Raw genomic sequence first — 14,111 nt, 5'->3', positions numbered from 1 at the left:
CTGGTACGGTTACTGGGCTGTGTGGGGGCGCATTTGGGGGGGATTTGGAAAATTTGGTCACGTTTTTTCCCTTATCAGTGCTACCAATCAATCGGGTGGAGCTACCCGGGTTGCCCTGTTTTATGTGCCTGGCCGACATCAGAGTATAGCTTCGAAAGCTCATGCCAAGAGTCAAATTCAAAGAATAGCTACTGGTTCCCTTAGCTATCCCACCTTTTCAACCTGCACAATAACTACTCGAGTACTATCACGATGAAATCTTTATAATTGTGCTATTCTTACTTTCCGTGGCTCAAGGCCCATTCGATCATTGGCTGTCGTGCTTGCCTAGATTTGTATTTGGACTCTATCGCCGAAGTGAGGGGCAATGGCTCCTGGGAACGACCATCCTCCGACGAACCGACCAACATTTCAGACTCGAACTGCGGTAGATGCTTCTGGCGAGTTGAATAGGCGGTTCTCCGTTTTTGTGGACGACTCTGCTCCATCTCAGGAAGCCCAGTTGGGCAGCGATGGACCTGCTGGTAGCAATGAGCTTCCGGGCCCTGGCACCTCAAAGGGCGGCGGCAGTATCTTGTCGTCGCCATTCAACTTTACAAAGCGAGTTTTGAATATCCACAATGGCTCCAGCGCGACCGAGACCACGCCGTTACTGCGAAAGCGAACAACGGCCAACGGGCAGAAATCACAAGCATCACCGACACGGGCAGACCTACACACAGACCAAAGAAATCCTGATGGCGATGATAAGCGAACAAAGCCTGGGCTGGGCCCAAGGCCAGTTGGAGGTTCTGACAAGCTTGGGACTTTCTCAGGAGTGTTCGTACCAACATGTTTGAATGTGCTGAGCATTCTTATGTTTTTGCGTTTTGGGTTTATATTAGGCCAAGCAGGAGTTCTTGGTATACTAGGTAAGGCTATGCCATCCCCATATACCTTCGTGACCAATCTGACCACCATATTTTAGGAATGCTCGTGGCCGCTTATTCCATCGATCTCATAACGATATTCTCTCTCTCTGCAATTGCATCGAACGGCACAGTTCGTGGAGGGGGGGCCTATTATCTCATATCAAGATCACTGGGCCCAGAATTCGGAGGTGCAATAGGGCTCGTCTTTTACATGGGCCAAGTCTTCAATACTGGTCTAAACGCAGTTGCGTTGGTTGATGCCATTCAAAATAATATTGGTGCAGCCACCGGAGACTGGGCTCGAATCTTACCAGAATCTCAAGGCTATAACTATCTGTGGGCCACTGTCGTGCTTCTTGTATGCACGGGCATATGCCTTGCAGGAAGCGGCGTCTTTGCTCGTGCCAGCAATGGCTTGCTTATCATTTTGCTCATTTCCACTATGAGCATCCCATTTTCTGCATTGGTTATGGCACCATTCGAGAGCCGGCAACTTGGCATTCAGTTTACTGGAATGAGCTTGGCTACTTTCAAAGGCAACCTTTTCCCTCGTTTTACCAAAGGCGCTGCTGGCAGCCAGTCAAAGGGACGAGAAAGTTTCCAAGGGCTTTTTGGCATTCTATTCCCAGCAACTTCAGGAATATTTGCTGGCGCAAGCATGAGCGGAGATCTTAAACATCCTAGCAAAGCTATTCCGAAAGGCACTTTATGGGCCTTGGCTCTAACATTTGTTTCGTACACACTTGTTATACTGTCATTGGCCTGCACGGTGACCAGAGCCTCATTCGTTGCGGATATCAATATTATTCAGGATACGAACGTTTCTGCGGTTCTGGTTTTGGCAGGAGAGTTTGCAACCACCTTCTTTTCAACATTGATGGGTGTTATCGGATGTGCTAAGCTTATGCAAGCTCTTGCTCGAGACGAGCTCTATCCTGGGCTAAGCATCTTTGGACAAGGAACTAAGAAAGGCGACGAGCCTGTATATGCGATTTGCTTCACTTATCTCGCAGCGCAGATTGTCATGCTGTTTGATATCAACCAGATTGCGTCATTGATCACCATGGCATACCTGGTATGTTGCCTCTCTGACTCTACTTTCCCTACATTATCTTCCCTGGGTGCTGTTTATACCTCCTCCGTATGCGAGAGCGAGAGTGTATTTGATGCTCCTACATATTGGAGCAAAGTGATAATCATACTGACTTTTTGTAGATGACATTCCTGGTCATGAATTTAGCCACATTCCTCCTCAAAATAGGATCTGCACCCAACTTCCGACCATCTTTCCACTTTTTTAGTTGGCAAACCGCTTTTCTCGGTGCTGTTTTCTCTGGCACTGCAATGATTTTTGTTGATGGGGTTTACGCTAGCGTTTGCGTGGCAATTTTAATAGTATTGTTCCTCCTGGTACACTACACTTCTCGACCGAGAAGCTGGGGCGATGTTTCCCAGAGTCTGATTTACCATCAAGTTCGAAAGTACCTTCTCCGTTTGAAGCCAGAGCACGTCAAGTTTTGGAGACCACAAATCTTACTGTTTGTGAATGACCCGCGGCGACAATACAAACTTATACAGTTCTGCAACTCCATGAAGAAGGGCTCTCTATATATACTGGGTTAGTCATCAGCCCAACTTTTATGAGACGAGACTGACTGTGTATCAAGGCCATGTAGTTGTAAGCGATGATTTTGGGCGTGCGGTACCAGAGGCGAGACGCCAACAGGTCGCCTGGTCTAAATATATCGACTTTTCAAACGTCAAGGCTTTCGTCAATATAGCAATTTCCCCTACCTTGGAATGGGGTGTGAGAAATTTGTCCCTGAGTGCCGGGCTTGGAGGAATGAGACCGAATATCGCCGTTATTGGATTCTATAATATGGATGACTTGAATAAATCCAAGTCTACAACACTGTCATCGCCGAAGGATACTGCTGGTACACAAACACCATCAGATGCATATGGCCAGGACGCTCCAAAGGACGGCCCATCAGACGACACTAGCGGCTTAAAACTGGCGGCGCAGCTTCCAACTGACTCATGCCAAACAGAGAGCACCACCAGTATCATGAGCTATGTTACTGTTCTCGAAGACTTGTTGCTGCGCCTACAGATCAATGTTGCCGTCGCTAGGGGATTTAACGGCCTCGAGATTCCAAACCCTAAGGGCCATAACAAGAAGAAATATATTGATCTCTGGCCTATCCAGATGTCCGCTGAAATTGCTGCCGATGGGCCAATGAAGGCGAACTTGCTGACGACAAACTTTGATACTTGTAGGTTCCGTCCAATACTGTCAATATTGGCGATAGTTCACTGACCCGAATTTCACTTACAGATACCCTTATCTTGCAACTCGGATGCATTCTTAACACAGTCCCAAGTTGGAAAAAGTCATATAAACTACGGGTAGCCGTCTTCGTGGAGTATGAGACTGATGTGGAGGAAGAGAGAATACGTGTCAATAGCTTGTTGGAAAATCTTAGGATCCAGGCCGAGATTAAGGTCTTCTGGCTAGCTTCAGGATCTCTTCCGACATACGAAATTATTGTCAATGGCAACAGCCCAGGCCCAAAGGCTGAGGCCGAAGTTGATGAGTGTCTCAAGGACCAAGAGTGGTGGGAAGAAATGCAAAACATCAGAGGGAAGAGAGGGCAACCATTGGGAAGCGGGCTAGGTCTTAATGTGGAGAACCTGCTCGGATCGTCTGCTTGGCCAGACGCATCGTTCCAGCAGGGACCGAGGCATGAAAAGGTTGAACGGTTCCTGGGCCTGAGGAATCTTCTGCACAAATCGAAGAGAAGACGCACCATGAGCGGTTTCAGCAAGTTGGGTGTCAATCTTGGCATGCGTGCTCAAAGATTACCTGCTCAACTTACGCACCGAGCCAGCTCAGAGCGTGATTATAGCGACTCGGAAAGTAGCAGCGATGATTCTGATGAGGATAACGACGACGATCAGAGTATTGCCTCTGAGGCCGACGCTGACGACCGTGAATTTGATAGCGATGACGATCTTCGAAGCCCTGCAAAACTTGTGAGGCGTAAGAGCCACGGAGATGCTATGCTGGGACCACGTTCGGCGAGGAACCTGATTGCACCAAAAGAATCAACTTTGAAGAACAAGTCTAAATCGAATACCGTGTCTAATACGACTACACCAGCTAGGTCTCTGAAGGATTTTGATACGTCAAGCGGGACTCCATCTATCAAGGAGGCACAGGAGGATGCAAACACAACTACTGCCACATCATCGAACATGGAACCTCCTCCCCCCCGGAAACTTGAAGAACGGTTCTCGGCACTTCGTCAATCTCCTAGCAAATCACAGCTTTCGCCAACAACACCATCGCATGCTAGCGGTGCCAGAGAGCGACCAATTTTATCTCGCCACGCTTCAAGCCAGAAATTCAGTTCCAAGCCGGTACCAGTCTCCCAAGTTGCCACCCAGGATGGTGCAGGGCCTTCAATCATGTTTATTGATACCCCTTCCCCACCAACTAAACGCAATCGTCTCCAATCAGCGTATCGCTCTTCCCAAGACAACAACGACGATGCCACCTCATCTAACAACCCTTCGTCGTCGCCACCTAAATCTCTTGGGTCGACGTACTCTACACAATCTCTCCCGTTGTCTTTCAACGATCTACCATGCCGAGCACAGCATCTGATCCTCAATGAACTTATGAGGCAGAATAGCAAGGATACTGCGGTGATGTTTACGACGCTACCAAGCCCATCGCCAGGGACGCATCAAGATGAGGAAGCTTGCGTAGCATACATTAGCGATTTGGAGGTTCTAGGCCGGGGGTGCCCGCCATGCTTGATGGTGCACAGTAACAGCATGACTGTTACGATGAGCCTGTGAGTTTATAGAGTGATTTTCGTAGTTGGTTATAAGCGTTGCACAATGTTTCGGTGGTGTTTGGATTGATAGCGAAATAAATACCAAGAATAGGTTGACAAGAGATGTCATTACATATGTAGAAGGTCAGGTAGACCCCAATCTTTAGTTCTCGAGCTTGTCGTGGTTGTATTATGGTTATTTCACGTATTTAGAGCTAGTTCGGAGACAAGGACAAATAGAATTTATATTAAAAAGAGTTCTATAGAAACCAAACTATTACTCCGCAATTTTACCAAACCTGCGCCCCTAGAAAATAATGTCCGCTCTAACCGTTCTAACCATTCTATTTATTCTAACAAACAATTTAAAAATTCGACCTCGACGATATGCAATTATACCATTATTCAATGGCAAACCTACTTCTCTTTCTCAAATTCTCACCGAAATAGTAGAGAGCGTAAAATCCGACTAAGCAAAGTAACGCCAGACCAGCTAAGAAGCTGACGCCGCCTCCAACGCCAAGGTTGATAAATAGTGGTCGTCCGAACAAAATGGCCGCTCCAGCGAGGGTGCTACGTGCTGCGTCGTTTGCGGCAAATAGTGAAGCCGCATACTTTGGATAGATGTTAGGAATGTAAGTGAAAAGAACGTTCAAAACGATATAGGATCCTGATTGGCAAATGGCGACTCCAATGACGGGGCCGATCCAGTGTACCGAGGGGCGTGCTGTCCATGCTATTGCAAAACCATGTTAGTTTATATCACTATATATGAGGAGTTCGTACTCACCAAAGATGAAGAGCCCAATCGGCACAAGGAAGTTACCAATAAGACCTGGTTTTAGCCATACTTCTGGCTCTGGGGCGCCGTTTTTAGCCAGCCCTGGCTCAACATAATAGGCGTAGTGTGCGAGGCAAACCGGAATCGTGAGTCCGACACCGATCGGGACAGAGAGAAATGCAAGCCCAGACTCGCCAGAGCTGAAGGTATACATTGCTGGGAAAACCAATGGAAATACTTCAAAGAACGTGTAAAAGATAGAATAGCAAATGCTAGCATAAAGCGTCGTAAACAAGACCGCAGGGTCGAGAATGTTCATTTCCCATGGCTTGACCAAGGCCTCAAATGCCATCTCCTTGGCGGACATGTGTTGCTGGGTAATCTCTGACTGAGACCTGATATTCGCGTTGCCAGTGACCTTTCGAAGTCTAGCCGCACGTCGGAGTAGGATGTTATCGCTCGAGGTTTCAGGGAGACAGAAGAGCAACAAGATGAATACGAGAGCGCTAAGCCACAGGTTCTCCCACATACTCCATCGCCAGCCCTTCACAGGGACGGAGAAACCGGCGACGATCGGACCCATTGCGGGGGCCATGGTTCCTGAAGCTGCCCAAAAGGCTAAACAGTAAGGGAGCTTAAGGAAAGTGAACATGTCTGAGAAGCCGGCAGCACCGGTTGCCAAGCATGGAGAGCCTATTCTCTTATTAGACGAGCTTCAATGTAGTATATCGCAGCATATATGAATAACTTACCAAACCACCCAAGGAGGAAGCGTAGAAATAGTAGTCCTCCGATGTTCTGGACCAAGGCTGTTGGTATCAACAAGATGACGAAAATGAAAAATGTGACGATATAGATAGAAGTTCTTCCCAGAATCGGGATTCTACGCAATGTTAGTTGCTGAAATTGCATTGTGATATTAGGGACTTCACTTACTCGCTCAGTGGGGACCATAGTAAGGCACCTAGACCATCTATTTACCTCATGTTAGCTGGAGTTAGGTCCATAGGAAGGAAAGTACTAACAACTTATAACATAAAGGGCGAGTCCAAGAGATGCTACAATTTCGGAGACTCCAAACTCTTTCATGACTCCCTCCATGCTAGGAGCATAAATCGCAGAACCTATATAGATAGTGAACGTGTACAGACTAAATGGTTGTAAGTGGATGTATATTTCGGCAGCGTAGGTTGTCTTACCAAATCTCAAATGCTACAAAGACCTTCTTTTTCGTGCTCCAATTCTGAGGATTTGCTTGGTCGTCTTTATCCATCAGTTAGCAACACGCCCAAGAATAAAATTTAACCCCAGTCACTAACCTTCCGAGTACCAATCCACCAAGACAAATTCATCCTTGGGGGTTGCATGGTCAGTAGCCGCTGAGGAATCGCTCTTCGGCTCTGATTTCTCAAGATCAGGGATATCCACAGCATCAATCGATCTCTTTTCTTTCTCCAATGCAATTTTCTCTAAACTTTGTGGTGTCAGATATTGGAATTGGAAACCTGGGAGCTCCTCTGGGTACTGTAGCAATTTTCGTCGTGAAATAAAACGGATAATCCGCCCGGCAGCGGTCTCGCGGAAGAGGTCGCTCATGATGAGGGGTGAAAAACTTGAGACAGATCGAAGCCGCCTCAAATGATAAAATTAAGATGAGTATAAAAGAGATAGTAAATAATAAGAGACAGCATTGTGACTATGAAGACACTTATATACAACAGGACGTGGTTTATAACACTTGAGAAACCATGGAGTTTGCTTCTCCCATACAGTACATACTCCGCCGTGGTTAACCATACCCCCGAACGGCGGAAGGAGTGACGCAGAATATGGCATCAGTTTGACAAATCCATAATATATGTTTGCAAAGGTGTTAGTAACTTGCCCTGGCAGGCAATCCCATTGTTAATTTCGTATGAGGGGTGAGAGTAGGTCGTATAGACTTAGATCGGTTCCTGGATCCACCGGAGTACCATGTTGACATGCACTACGACCCTGGTCATCTTTAGCGATACGTTGTGGGTGCATCTGCACATGGGTTCATACTAAGACAGTGAACCGGACTTCCGGCACTTGGTTATGAGAGTTTCTCCTATTGACGATCTGGATAATACTTCACGGCGGAGACTACAAAGCACATAACCTTAAAATACCCGTACGGCAGACCATGGTTAGTGTAAGCTAAGTATCGGTATAGGATACGTTGGTTTGTCATTCTCATCGACAGAGATTATGGGAAGGAAGTGGAAGGCGAACGGATCGTTTATAACCACATGCATCGCAAACCTGTCCAAATAAGCCTTTTCCGAGATTTATCTTCAATCTCACGCAAATACGGTATAGCGACCATCTCTGCAGCAGCGCGATATTGGATGCCAAGGGTATTACCAAGGCCATTGTGAATGGAGGTTGTTATTATCTATTCTTGAGGCCATCTTCCTTTTACCTTCTCGGTCAAACCTGCCCTTTCTACTACTTCTCGACTTCTCATAACAGCCTCTTCTATAATCTCCTTCTCATTCATCGTGAGCAGCTCTCCACCCTTTACGACCATCTTGCCGTCCACAACCACAACGTCAACATCCCTCCCTGTAGCCGTGTACACCACAGCGCTAACGGGATTAAACCAGGGCTGAGAATGAATTCCCCGAACGTCAATGGCTACAAAATCAGCCTTTTTGCCAATTTCTAGACTCCCAATGCGATCTTGCAACCCCAACGCCTTGGCGCCGTTGATAGTGGCCATTTCGAGGACCGACTCCGCCGGGACTGCTCTGGGATCATATGAAATACTTTTATGGATGATAGCCGCGAGTTTCATCTCCTGTATCAAGTCGCAGGAATTGTTGCATGGTGCGCCATCCGTACCCAGGCCGATATTTACACCAGCCTTCTGCAGGTCCGGAACACGACAGATTCCAGACGCGAGCTTCGCATTTGACGTCGGACAGTGTGCAACATGAGTGCCAGATTCGGAGAGCAGTTTGATATCGGAATCATCAAGATGGACCATGTGGACCAGCACCGTTGAAGGGGAGAGAAGTCCCACGGAATCACAATACGACATGGGCGTATGGGAGACGGAGGCGAAGAAGTCGCGGTCGGCACGGACTTCGGCGCAGTGCATTGTGATAGGGATACCTTTGGTGCGTGATATTTCCGTCATTTCTTTGTAAAGATTATCGGATACTCTAGTTTTGTTATTCATGGCACCTTGGTAGGGGATGTCGACTGTTGAATTGGGGTTTCTACATACCCTCCAGGAGTTCTCGCTCCGAACCACACCCGAATTCGGTCATCCGCCTTACCATTCCATTTCTCCCACATCTTCACCGTTCCTAGTAATGACATTTCTCTGTCTTCAACTAGACCGGGGTGCATCGCCCAGGCATCATCTTGGGCGTATTTGGCAATATCCATCACAATTTTACCAAGACAGCCGCGAATACCACTTTCCTCCACAGCTCGGCAGAGTCCATCAAAGCCGTACCGATCGGCGAACTAATTCCAAGCATTTAGCATTTCAGCTCTGAGGCAGGTTGGAACAAGAACGTGTGCCTACCATACTCTCCAAGAAACATGTGGTTCCTGTCTTCAACATCTCACCAATGCTGAGCCGTGCTGCCGCATAGCCATCTGCTTCTGTAAAATTTCCCTGCAATACCCAGATTCTTTCACAAAGCCAGGAAACCAATTCTAAATCATCAGCCGCGCCTCGTAGTAAGGTTTGGGCTGTGTGCACGTGTGTTGAAATTAATCCAGGTATGATAATGCGGCCAGTGAGATCATATTCCTCGTCGTCGGCGTAACGTCGTTTCAGCTCCTCTGTCTTGCCTAAATCGGCGATTAAATCACCGTGGACGCGGATGGCTCCATCAGTAATGATGCGCCGAGAGGGATCGACCGTGATGATTGTTGCGTGTGTGTAGAGCATTCTGCTGACAAGTGATTTACTGAATGCTTCTGAGACTTGGAATTCCGGATTAAGATGGTGGCCATAGCTTAGATGTTATCTACATCGGCTGCAATTGTGGAGAGGCGGAAGCCGCCGACATACGGGACTATGATCAATACGACAGGGGCAATAAATCCACCATGATAAGCCCGACGAGCTAAACTACCAACATTCTAGAATTACACACTTCAATTAGTACTCAATCCGAGTAGACCACAATTTAGGATTAACCGTCACTCTTTTGCTGAATTATAGAATATTATATACTTTAAGCTAGCTGACTCTATTTTAGGTTACCTTCTTGTTCCTGCAATCCCATGTGAGTCCCCAATGGCCTTATCTATTACTATCTTCCCACGAGGTAGTTATCATCGCCAAGATAGCGAAAACGTGGGGAAAGGAGATAGCAACATTATAATCAGGATCAAGCATACAAGACGCTGTAATTAAATATCTAGACATTCCCTCTTTGTAGAAATTCACTATGGTATCGCAATCCGTTCTCTATTTACACCATGGACAACTCAATCCGTTCCACCGATGGTCCTGATACCATCGGTCCCGATCTGCACCCACGAAAGACATTCCGCCAGTACTTACAACGAGTCCGCAATTCTTTAACCACGAGGGAAGGCTTGATCGGCAACTATGACTACGCCTTTTTCTTCCGTCCTAATCTTCCATTCATGGCGAAGACCGGTACATCTGCTCCTTTCTTCGGCCTCAACGATCCAATGCCTACGTTGCTCGCCCTAGTTCTTGGTCTCCAGCATGCCCTCGCCATGCTGGGGGGCATTGTTACACCACCTATTATCATAGCGAGTGCAATATATCTCTCCGCCGAACAGACCCAGTACCTAGTCTCAACCACGTTGATTGTATGCGGTCTGCTAAGTCTTATACAAATCACCCGGTTTCACATATATGGCACACCGTACGTTGCTCAATACTCCGTGTCTATAAATGAAGAACATCGATGTCAGCTCTTCACATAGTAGCAATAGCTAACAGGATTAGATATTACATCGGCTCCGGCATCCTCTCCCTGGCAGGCGTTTCGTTCACCATCATAACTGTATCAACCAGTGCCTTTGACCAAATGTACAAAAACGGATTTTGCCCCTCCGCAGAAGATGGCACCCCACTGCCTTGTCCTGATGCCTACGGAGCCTTAGTTGGAACCAGCGCCTGCTGCGCGCTGATTTTAGTTCTGATCTCTTTCATGCCGGCAAAAATGATCCAGAACGTCTTCCCACCGATCGTAACTGGTCCCACCGTCATGTTGATCGGAGTCTCACTTATCCAAAGCGGGTTTAACGGATGGCTCGGCGGTGCCGGAATGTGTATGTCCAGGCCTGAGTCGGGTCTATTTATGTACTGTCCTACTGTGAACGCACCGCATGCTCTTCCATGGGGAAGCGCCGAATTTGTTGGTCTGGGGTTTTCGGTATTTGTTACCATACTGATCTGTGAGAGGCTGGGGTCCCCGATTATGAAGTCTTCTTCGGTTATCATAGGGTTGCTGGTTGGGTGCATTATTGCGGCAGCGTGTGGGTATTTTGATCGTTCCGGCATTGATGCGGTAAGTATATCTGTGAAGAGACTCAGAAATACGAAGACACATAGGGGCTAATTGCATTTTTTAGGCTCCAGTAGCGTCATTCATCTGGGTACACACATTCAAACTCCAAGTCTATGGACCCCTCGTCTTACCATTACTCGCTGTCTATATCATCACAGCCTGCGAAGCCGTGGGTGATATAACAGCTACATGCGATGTATCACAGCTAGAAGTTCAGGGGAAGACATTCGACTCGAGAATCCAAGGCGGGCTTCTTGCAGACGGCTTCAACAGCGTCCTCGCCGCCCTCATGACGGTGACGCCGATGACAACTTTCGCACAGAACAATGGTGTTATTGCGTTAACACGATGTGCCAATCGAAAGGCAGGGTACTTTTGCTGGTATGTCTATGATACGACGAACTCAGCTTGTTGATATCAGCTAACCGGGATTTGTAGCTTCTTCCTCCTTATAGCTGGTATCTTCGCGAAATTCGCCGCAGCTATCGTAGCTATCCCCTCAGCTGTCTTGGGCGGCATGACAACCTTTCTTTTTGGCTCGGTCGCAGTCAGTGGTCTGGCGATCGTATCAAGGGTCCCCATGAACCGCCGCAACCGGTTTATTCTAACTGCTGCAATGGCATTAGGGTGAGTTCAGATCTCATCTTCTATAATTTGTCCTCAAACTAACTGTCAAATTTAGCTACGGCGCCACCCTCACCCCGACGTGGTTTTCATACGTTTTTGGTGCAACAGACAATAAAAGCCTGCGAGGATTTCTAGAGGCGATTGAACTGGTTTTGGAAACTGGATTCGCCGTTACAGCTTTGTAAGTTTCTTACCTCTATTTATTTAGCCCTCTCTGCCATTTACTAACAGTTAATAAAAATATAGTGTGGCTATGCTCTTAAACTTAATCATGCCTGCGGAGGTGGAAGATGTCAGAGATTCTGCTTCTGCCACCGTCTCTTCGATAAATAAAGTAGAGTAAATTTTATATAGTAATTAATTAATGTATTTTCTAAGGATTGATATCACCTATTTAAGCCACTATAATCTATCACTTTCGGATTAATTATGAGTAATTATCTGTTGCTGCCCTGAGCTACTCAGGCTGACTGTATTTAATTAATGTTGTACAGTCCGAACTTTTTGGACAGCGCCAAAATGACGTTGAAGCTTGACGTTGGGCACTTTACGCGAACCGCGTCGCTAAATGCTTGACGCGTCTACCCAATCCAGAAAGCTTGGACAATATATTCGACTGACAGCAAAAGCAACCTCTACAGCCGCTGCTCTCTCAAAAGTGGTGTGATGGCGGAAATAAAAGAAACTGACGCGGGGAGCCTGCTGAGAGCGCCATCGTAAGACCTCTTACTCCAAATCCTCCTGCGCTCACAATTGACAAACTCAGCGACACCATCCCAAAATCCATTGAGCGACTACCTTGCGAATACAAGCCGCTGTACACCTTCGACCTCGAAAAGGATAAGCAATATAAGCAGCAATATGGCGACATGTATTTCTTGCGGCTGGCCAAGCTGAAGCCGGCTGCGGAGAAAGTAGCTGCTGAGGCCTGGGCTGGCTTTGAGATTGGCGGGGAAGAAGCCACCAAGGTGGAGAGAGTGTTGGATGTCAGGCAGGGCGAACTATGCTGGGTTACTGGGACAATATATATGGATATGGCACTGAAGCCGAATATTCTGGACGACATATCGAAAGATGTAAGCCTCATTACTGCTGGTAAATGCAGCCGGCTAACCTGTGATAGCATTGGACTTCAGCGGTGCCACCAAGGCAAAAATACAAATCGTCGGATGGCAGTGACTCGACAATGCTGGAGGATGAATCTGGACGGGTACGACTGATTGGTGCGCGCCTTGCAGATGAGATGATGGTGACCGGTTGCATCGTCTCCGTTATGGGCACCGAGAACGCCAACGGAGATTTCGAAGTCGTCGACATCCGAACCCCGGATCTCGCACCCCAGCCAGCCCGCTGGGAATACTCGGATTCTTCGAAAACAGCGACAGAATCCGGCCGAAAAGTCAAAAAGCAGAAGATGGAAGACGAGGATGAGGAGATGACTGAGTCTCGACCTGGAAGCGGCGGTAAGATCGCTATCGTGTCAGGCCTCGACATCTCGGGCTCAAACACAGGCCACACCCTCCAGCTCAACCTCCTCCTTGAGTACCTCCTCGGCGAAGCTCTCGACCCCGCCTCCCAACAACAAGCCTCCCAAATCAGCCGGCTAATAATCGCCGGAAACTCTATCGTTGTCGACGACTCTGTCCCCGGTGGAAGCCTCGGCAACACTCGTAAAGCAACGCACAAGAAATACGGCTACGACAGCAGCGCCTATAATCCCGCTCCCACCGCGCACCTTGACGATTTCCTCGCCGCCCTTCTCCCTAGCGTCCCTGTCACCTTAATGCCCGGCGCCTCAGACCCCGCGAACGCAAGTCTTCCCCAGCAGCCTGTGCATTCAGCCATGTTCCCACAGGCGCGGGCTTATGGATCGGGGCCACCGATCGATGGGGAGAAGAAGATTGGGTGGTTCGATGCGGTTACAAATCCCTGGGAGGGCGAGGTAGAGGGATGGAGGGTACTGGGAACTGGGGGGCAGAACGTGGACGACGTGTTCAAGTATGTGGAAGGGGAGGATCGGTTGGGAATGATGGAGGCGACGTGCAGATGGAGGTGCTGTGCACCAACTGCACCAGATACACTGTGTAAGTCTCACATTTTCTACGCTTCAAAAGATACGTTGGCTAACGGGGTGCGAAATAGGGAGTTATCCGTTCCAGGACGACGATCCCTTTGTTATTAAAGACTGTCCGCATCTTTACATAGTTGGATCCCAACCAAAATTTGATACCAGTGTCATCGAAGGTTCGGACGGACAGATGGTGCGGTTGATAGCTGTACCGCGATTCTCCGAGACTGGAGAGCTGCTCCTGGTAGACTCGGAGACATTGGAGGTTGAGCGTGTAGTTATCGATGTTTTTAATGGCGATTTATAGCTAGAATAATGCTAATTGAATTTGTTCAATCAATC

General features: G+C 47.8%; 5 protein-coding genes across 5 annotated transcripts; 3 read left to right on the top strand and 2 right to left on the bottom strand.

Moving 5' to 3' along the window:
* Window positions 1-147: 147 nt before the first annotated feature.
* VE01_03201 (uncharacterized protein) lies at window positions 148-5,014 on the top strand. Its single transcript, XM_018272698.2, has 5 exons — window positions 148-911; window positions 968-1,986; window positions 2,127-2,529; window positions 2,579-3,187; window positions 3,250-5,014. Exons 1-5 carry the CDS (start codon window positions 368-370, stop codon window positions 4,776-4,778), a joined length of 4,104 nt encoding a protein of 1,367 aa, XP_018132103.1. The 5' UTR covers window positions 148-367; the 3' UTR covers window positions 4,779-5,014.
* Window positions 5,015-5,036: 22 nt separating this feature from the next.
* VE01_03200 (uncharacterized protein) lies at window positions 5,037-7,267 on the bottom strand. The gene is made up of 7 exons (XM_018272697.2): window positions 6,857-7,267; window positions 6,737-6,800; window positions 6,563-6,687; window positions 6,474-6,510; window positions 6,290-6,420; window positions 5,547-6,230; window positions 5,037-5,492 (listed from the first exon to the last, which is right to left on the bottom strand). Exons 1-7 carry the CDS (start codon window positions 7,131-7,133, stop codon window positions 5,158-5,160), a joined length of 1,653 nt encoding a protein of 550 aa, XP_018131988.1. The 5' UTR covers window positions 7,134-7,267; the 3' UTR covers window positions 5,037-5,157.
* Window positions 7,268-7,925: 658 nt separating this feature from the next.
* VE01_03199 (uncharacterized protein) lies at window positions 7,926-9,517 on the bottom strand. The gene is made up of 3 exons (XM_018272696.2): window positions 9,100-9,517; window positions 8,794-9,038; window positions 7,926-8,728 (listed from the first exon to the last, which is right to left on the bottom strand). The coding sequence occupies exons 1-3, from the start codon at window positions 9,469-9,471 to the stop codon at window positions 7,957-7,959; spliced, it is 1,389 nt and encodes a 462-aa protein (XP_018132034.1). The 5' UTR covers window positions 9,472-9,517; the 3' UTR covers window positions 7,926-7,956.
* A 229-nt stretch (window positions 9,518-9,746) lies between these two features.
* VE01_03198 (uncharacterized protein) lies at window positions 9,747-12,084 on the top strand. Its single transcript, XM_018272695.2, has 6 exons — window positions 9,747-10,426; window positions 10,510-11,074; window positions 11,139-11,455; window positions 11,513-11,701; window positions 11,757-11,882; window positions 11,948-12,084. The coding sequence occupies exons 1-6, from the start codon at window positions 10,008-10,010 to the stop codon at window positions 12,042-12,044; spliced, it is 1,713 nt and encodes a 570-aa protein (XP_018132033.1). The 5' UTR covers window positions 9,747-10,007; the 3' UTR covers window positions 12,045-12,084.
* A 214-nt stretch (window positions 12,085-12,298) lies between these two features.
* VE01_03197 (uncharacterized protein) lies at window positions 12,299-14,107 on the top strand. The gene is made up of 4 exons (XM_018272694.2): window positions 12,299-12,417; window positions 12,468-12,777; window positions 12,825-13,785; window positions 13,844-14,107. Exons 1-4 carry the CDS (start codon window positions 12,368-12,370, stop codon window positions 14,074-14,076), a joined length of 1,554 nt encoding a protein of 517 aa, XP_018132030.1. The 5' UTR covers window positions 12,299-12,367; the 3' UTR covers window positions 14,077-14,107.
* Window positions 14,108-14,111: the final 4 nt, after the last annotated feature.

Source organism: Pseudogymnoascus verrucosus (genome assembly GCF_001662655.1).
Source record: "Pseudogymnoascus verrucosus strain UAMH 10579 unplaced genomic scaffold scaffold_12, whole genome shotgun sequence".
In the NCBI taxonomy this organism is placed as follows: domain Eukaryota; kingdom Fungi; phylum Ascomycota; class Leotiomycetes; order Thelebolales; family Thelebolaceae; genus Pseudogymnoascus; species Pseudogymnoascus verrucosus.
Note: the sequence above shows the minus strand (reverse complement) of the source record. Positions and strands in the feature narration are given on the sequence as shown.

Excerpts from the sequence above, each read along its gene's own strand:
- VE01_03198 (XM_018272695.2), top strand. The coding sequence starts at position 10,008 with ATGGACAACTCAATCCGTTCCACCGATGGTCCTGATACCATCGGTCCC. Across the intron at positions 11,075-11,138 it reads ATCGTTCCGGCATTGATGCG|GCTCCAGTAGCGTCATTCAT; the intron begins GTAAGTATATCT and ends TGCATTTTTTAG. Across the intron at positions 11,883-11,947 it reads GGATTCGCCGTTACAGCTTT|TGTGGCTATGCTCTTAAACT; the intron begins GTAAGTTTCTTA and ends ATAAAAATATAG.
- VE01_03199 (XM_018272696.2), bottom strand. The coding sequence starts at position 9,471 with ATGCTCTACACACACGCAACAATCATCACGGTCGATCCCTCTCGGCGC. Across the intron at positions 9,039-9,099 it reads CATGTTTCTTGGAGAGTATG|TTCGCCGATCGGTACGGCTT; the intron begins GTAGGCACACGT and ends GCTTGGAATTAG. Across the intron at positions 8,729-8,793 it reads GGAGCGAGAACTCCTGGAGG|AGTATCCGATAATCTTTACA; the intron begins GTATGTAGAAAC and ends TAACAAAACTAG.
- VE01_03197 (XM_018272694.2), top strand. The coding sequence starts at position 12,368 with ATGGCGGAAATAAAAGAAACTGACGCGGGGAGCCTGCTGAGAGCGCCA. Across the intron at positions 12,418-12,467 it reads AGCCTGCTGAGAGCGCCATC|CGACACCATCCCAAAATCCA; the intron begins GTAAGACCTCTT and ends TGACAAACTCAG. Across the intron at positions 13,786-13,843 it reads AACTGCACCAGATACACTGT|GGAGTTATCCGTTCCAGGAC; the intron begins GTAAGTCTCACA and ends GGTGCGAAATAG.
- VE01_03201 (XM_018272698.2), top strand. The coding sequence starts at position 368 with ATGGCTCCTGGGAACGACCATCCTCCGACGAACCGACCAACATTTCAG. Across the intron at positions 1,987-2,126 it reads TGATCACCATGGCATACCTG|ATGACATTCCTGGTCATGAA; the intron begins GTATGTTGCCTC and ends GACTTTTTGTAG. Across the intron at positions 2,530-2,578 it reads GGGCTCTCTATATATACTGG|GCCATGTAGTTGTAAGCGAT; the intron begins GTTAGTCATCAG and ends CTGTGTATCAAG.
- VE01_03200 (XM_018272697.2), bottom strand. The coding sequence starts at position 7,133 with ATGAGCGACCTCTTCCGCGAGACCGCTGCCGGGCGGATTATCCGTTTT. Across the intron at positions 6,801-6,856 it reads GGTGGATTGGTACTCGGAAG|ACGACCAAGCAAATCCTCAG; the intron begins GTTAGTGACTGG and ends TGATGGATAAAG. Across the intron at positions 6,511-6,562 it reads CGCCCTTTATGTTATAAGTT|ATGGTCTAGGTGCCTTACTA; the intron begins GTTAGTACTTTC and ends TGAGGTAAATAG.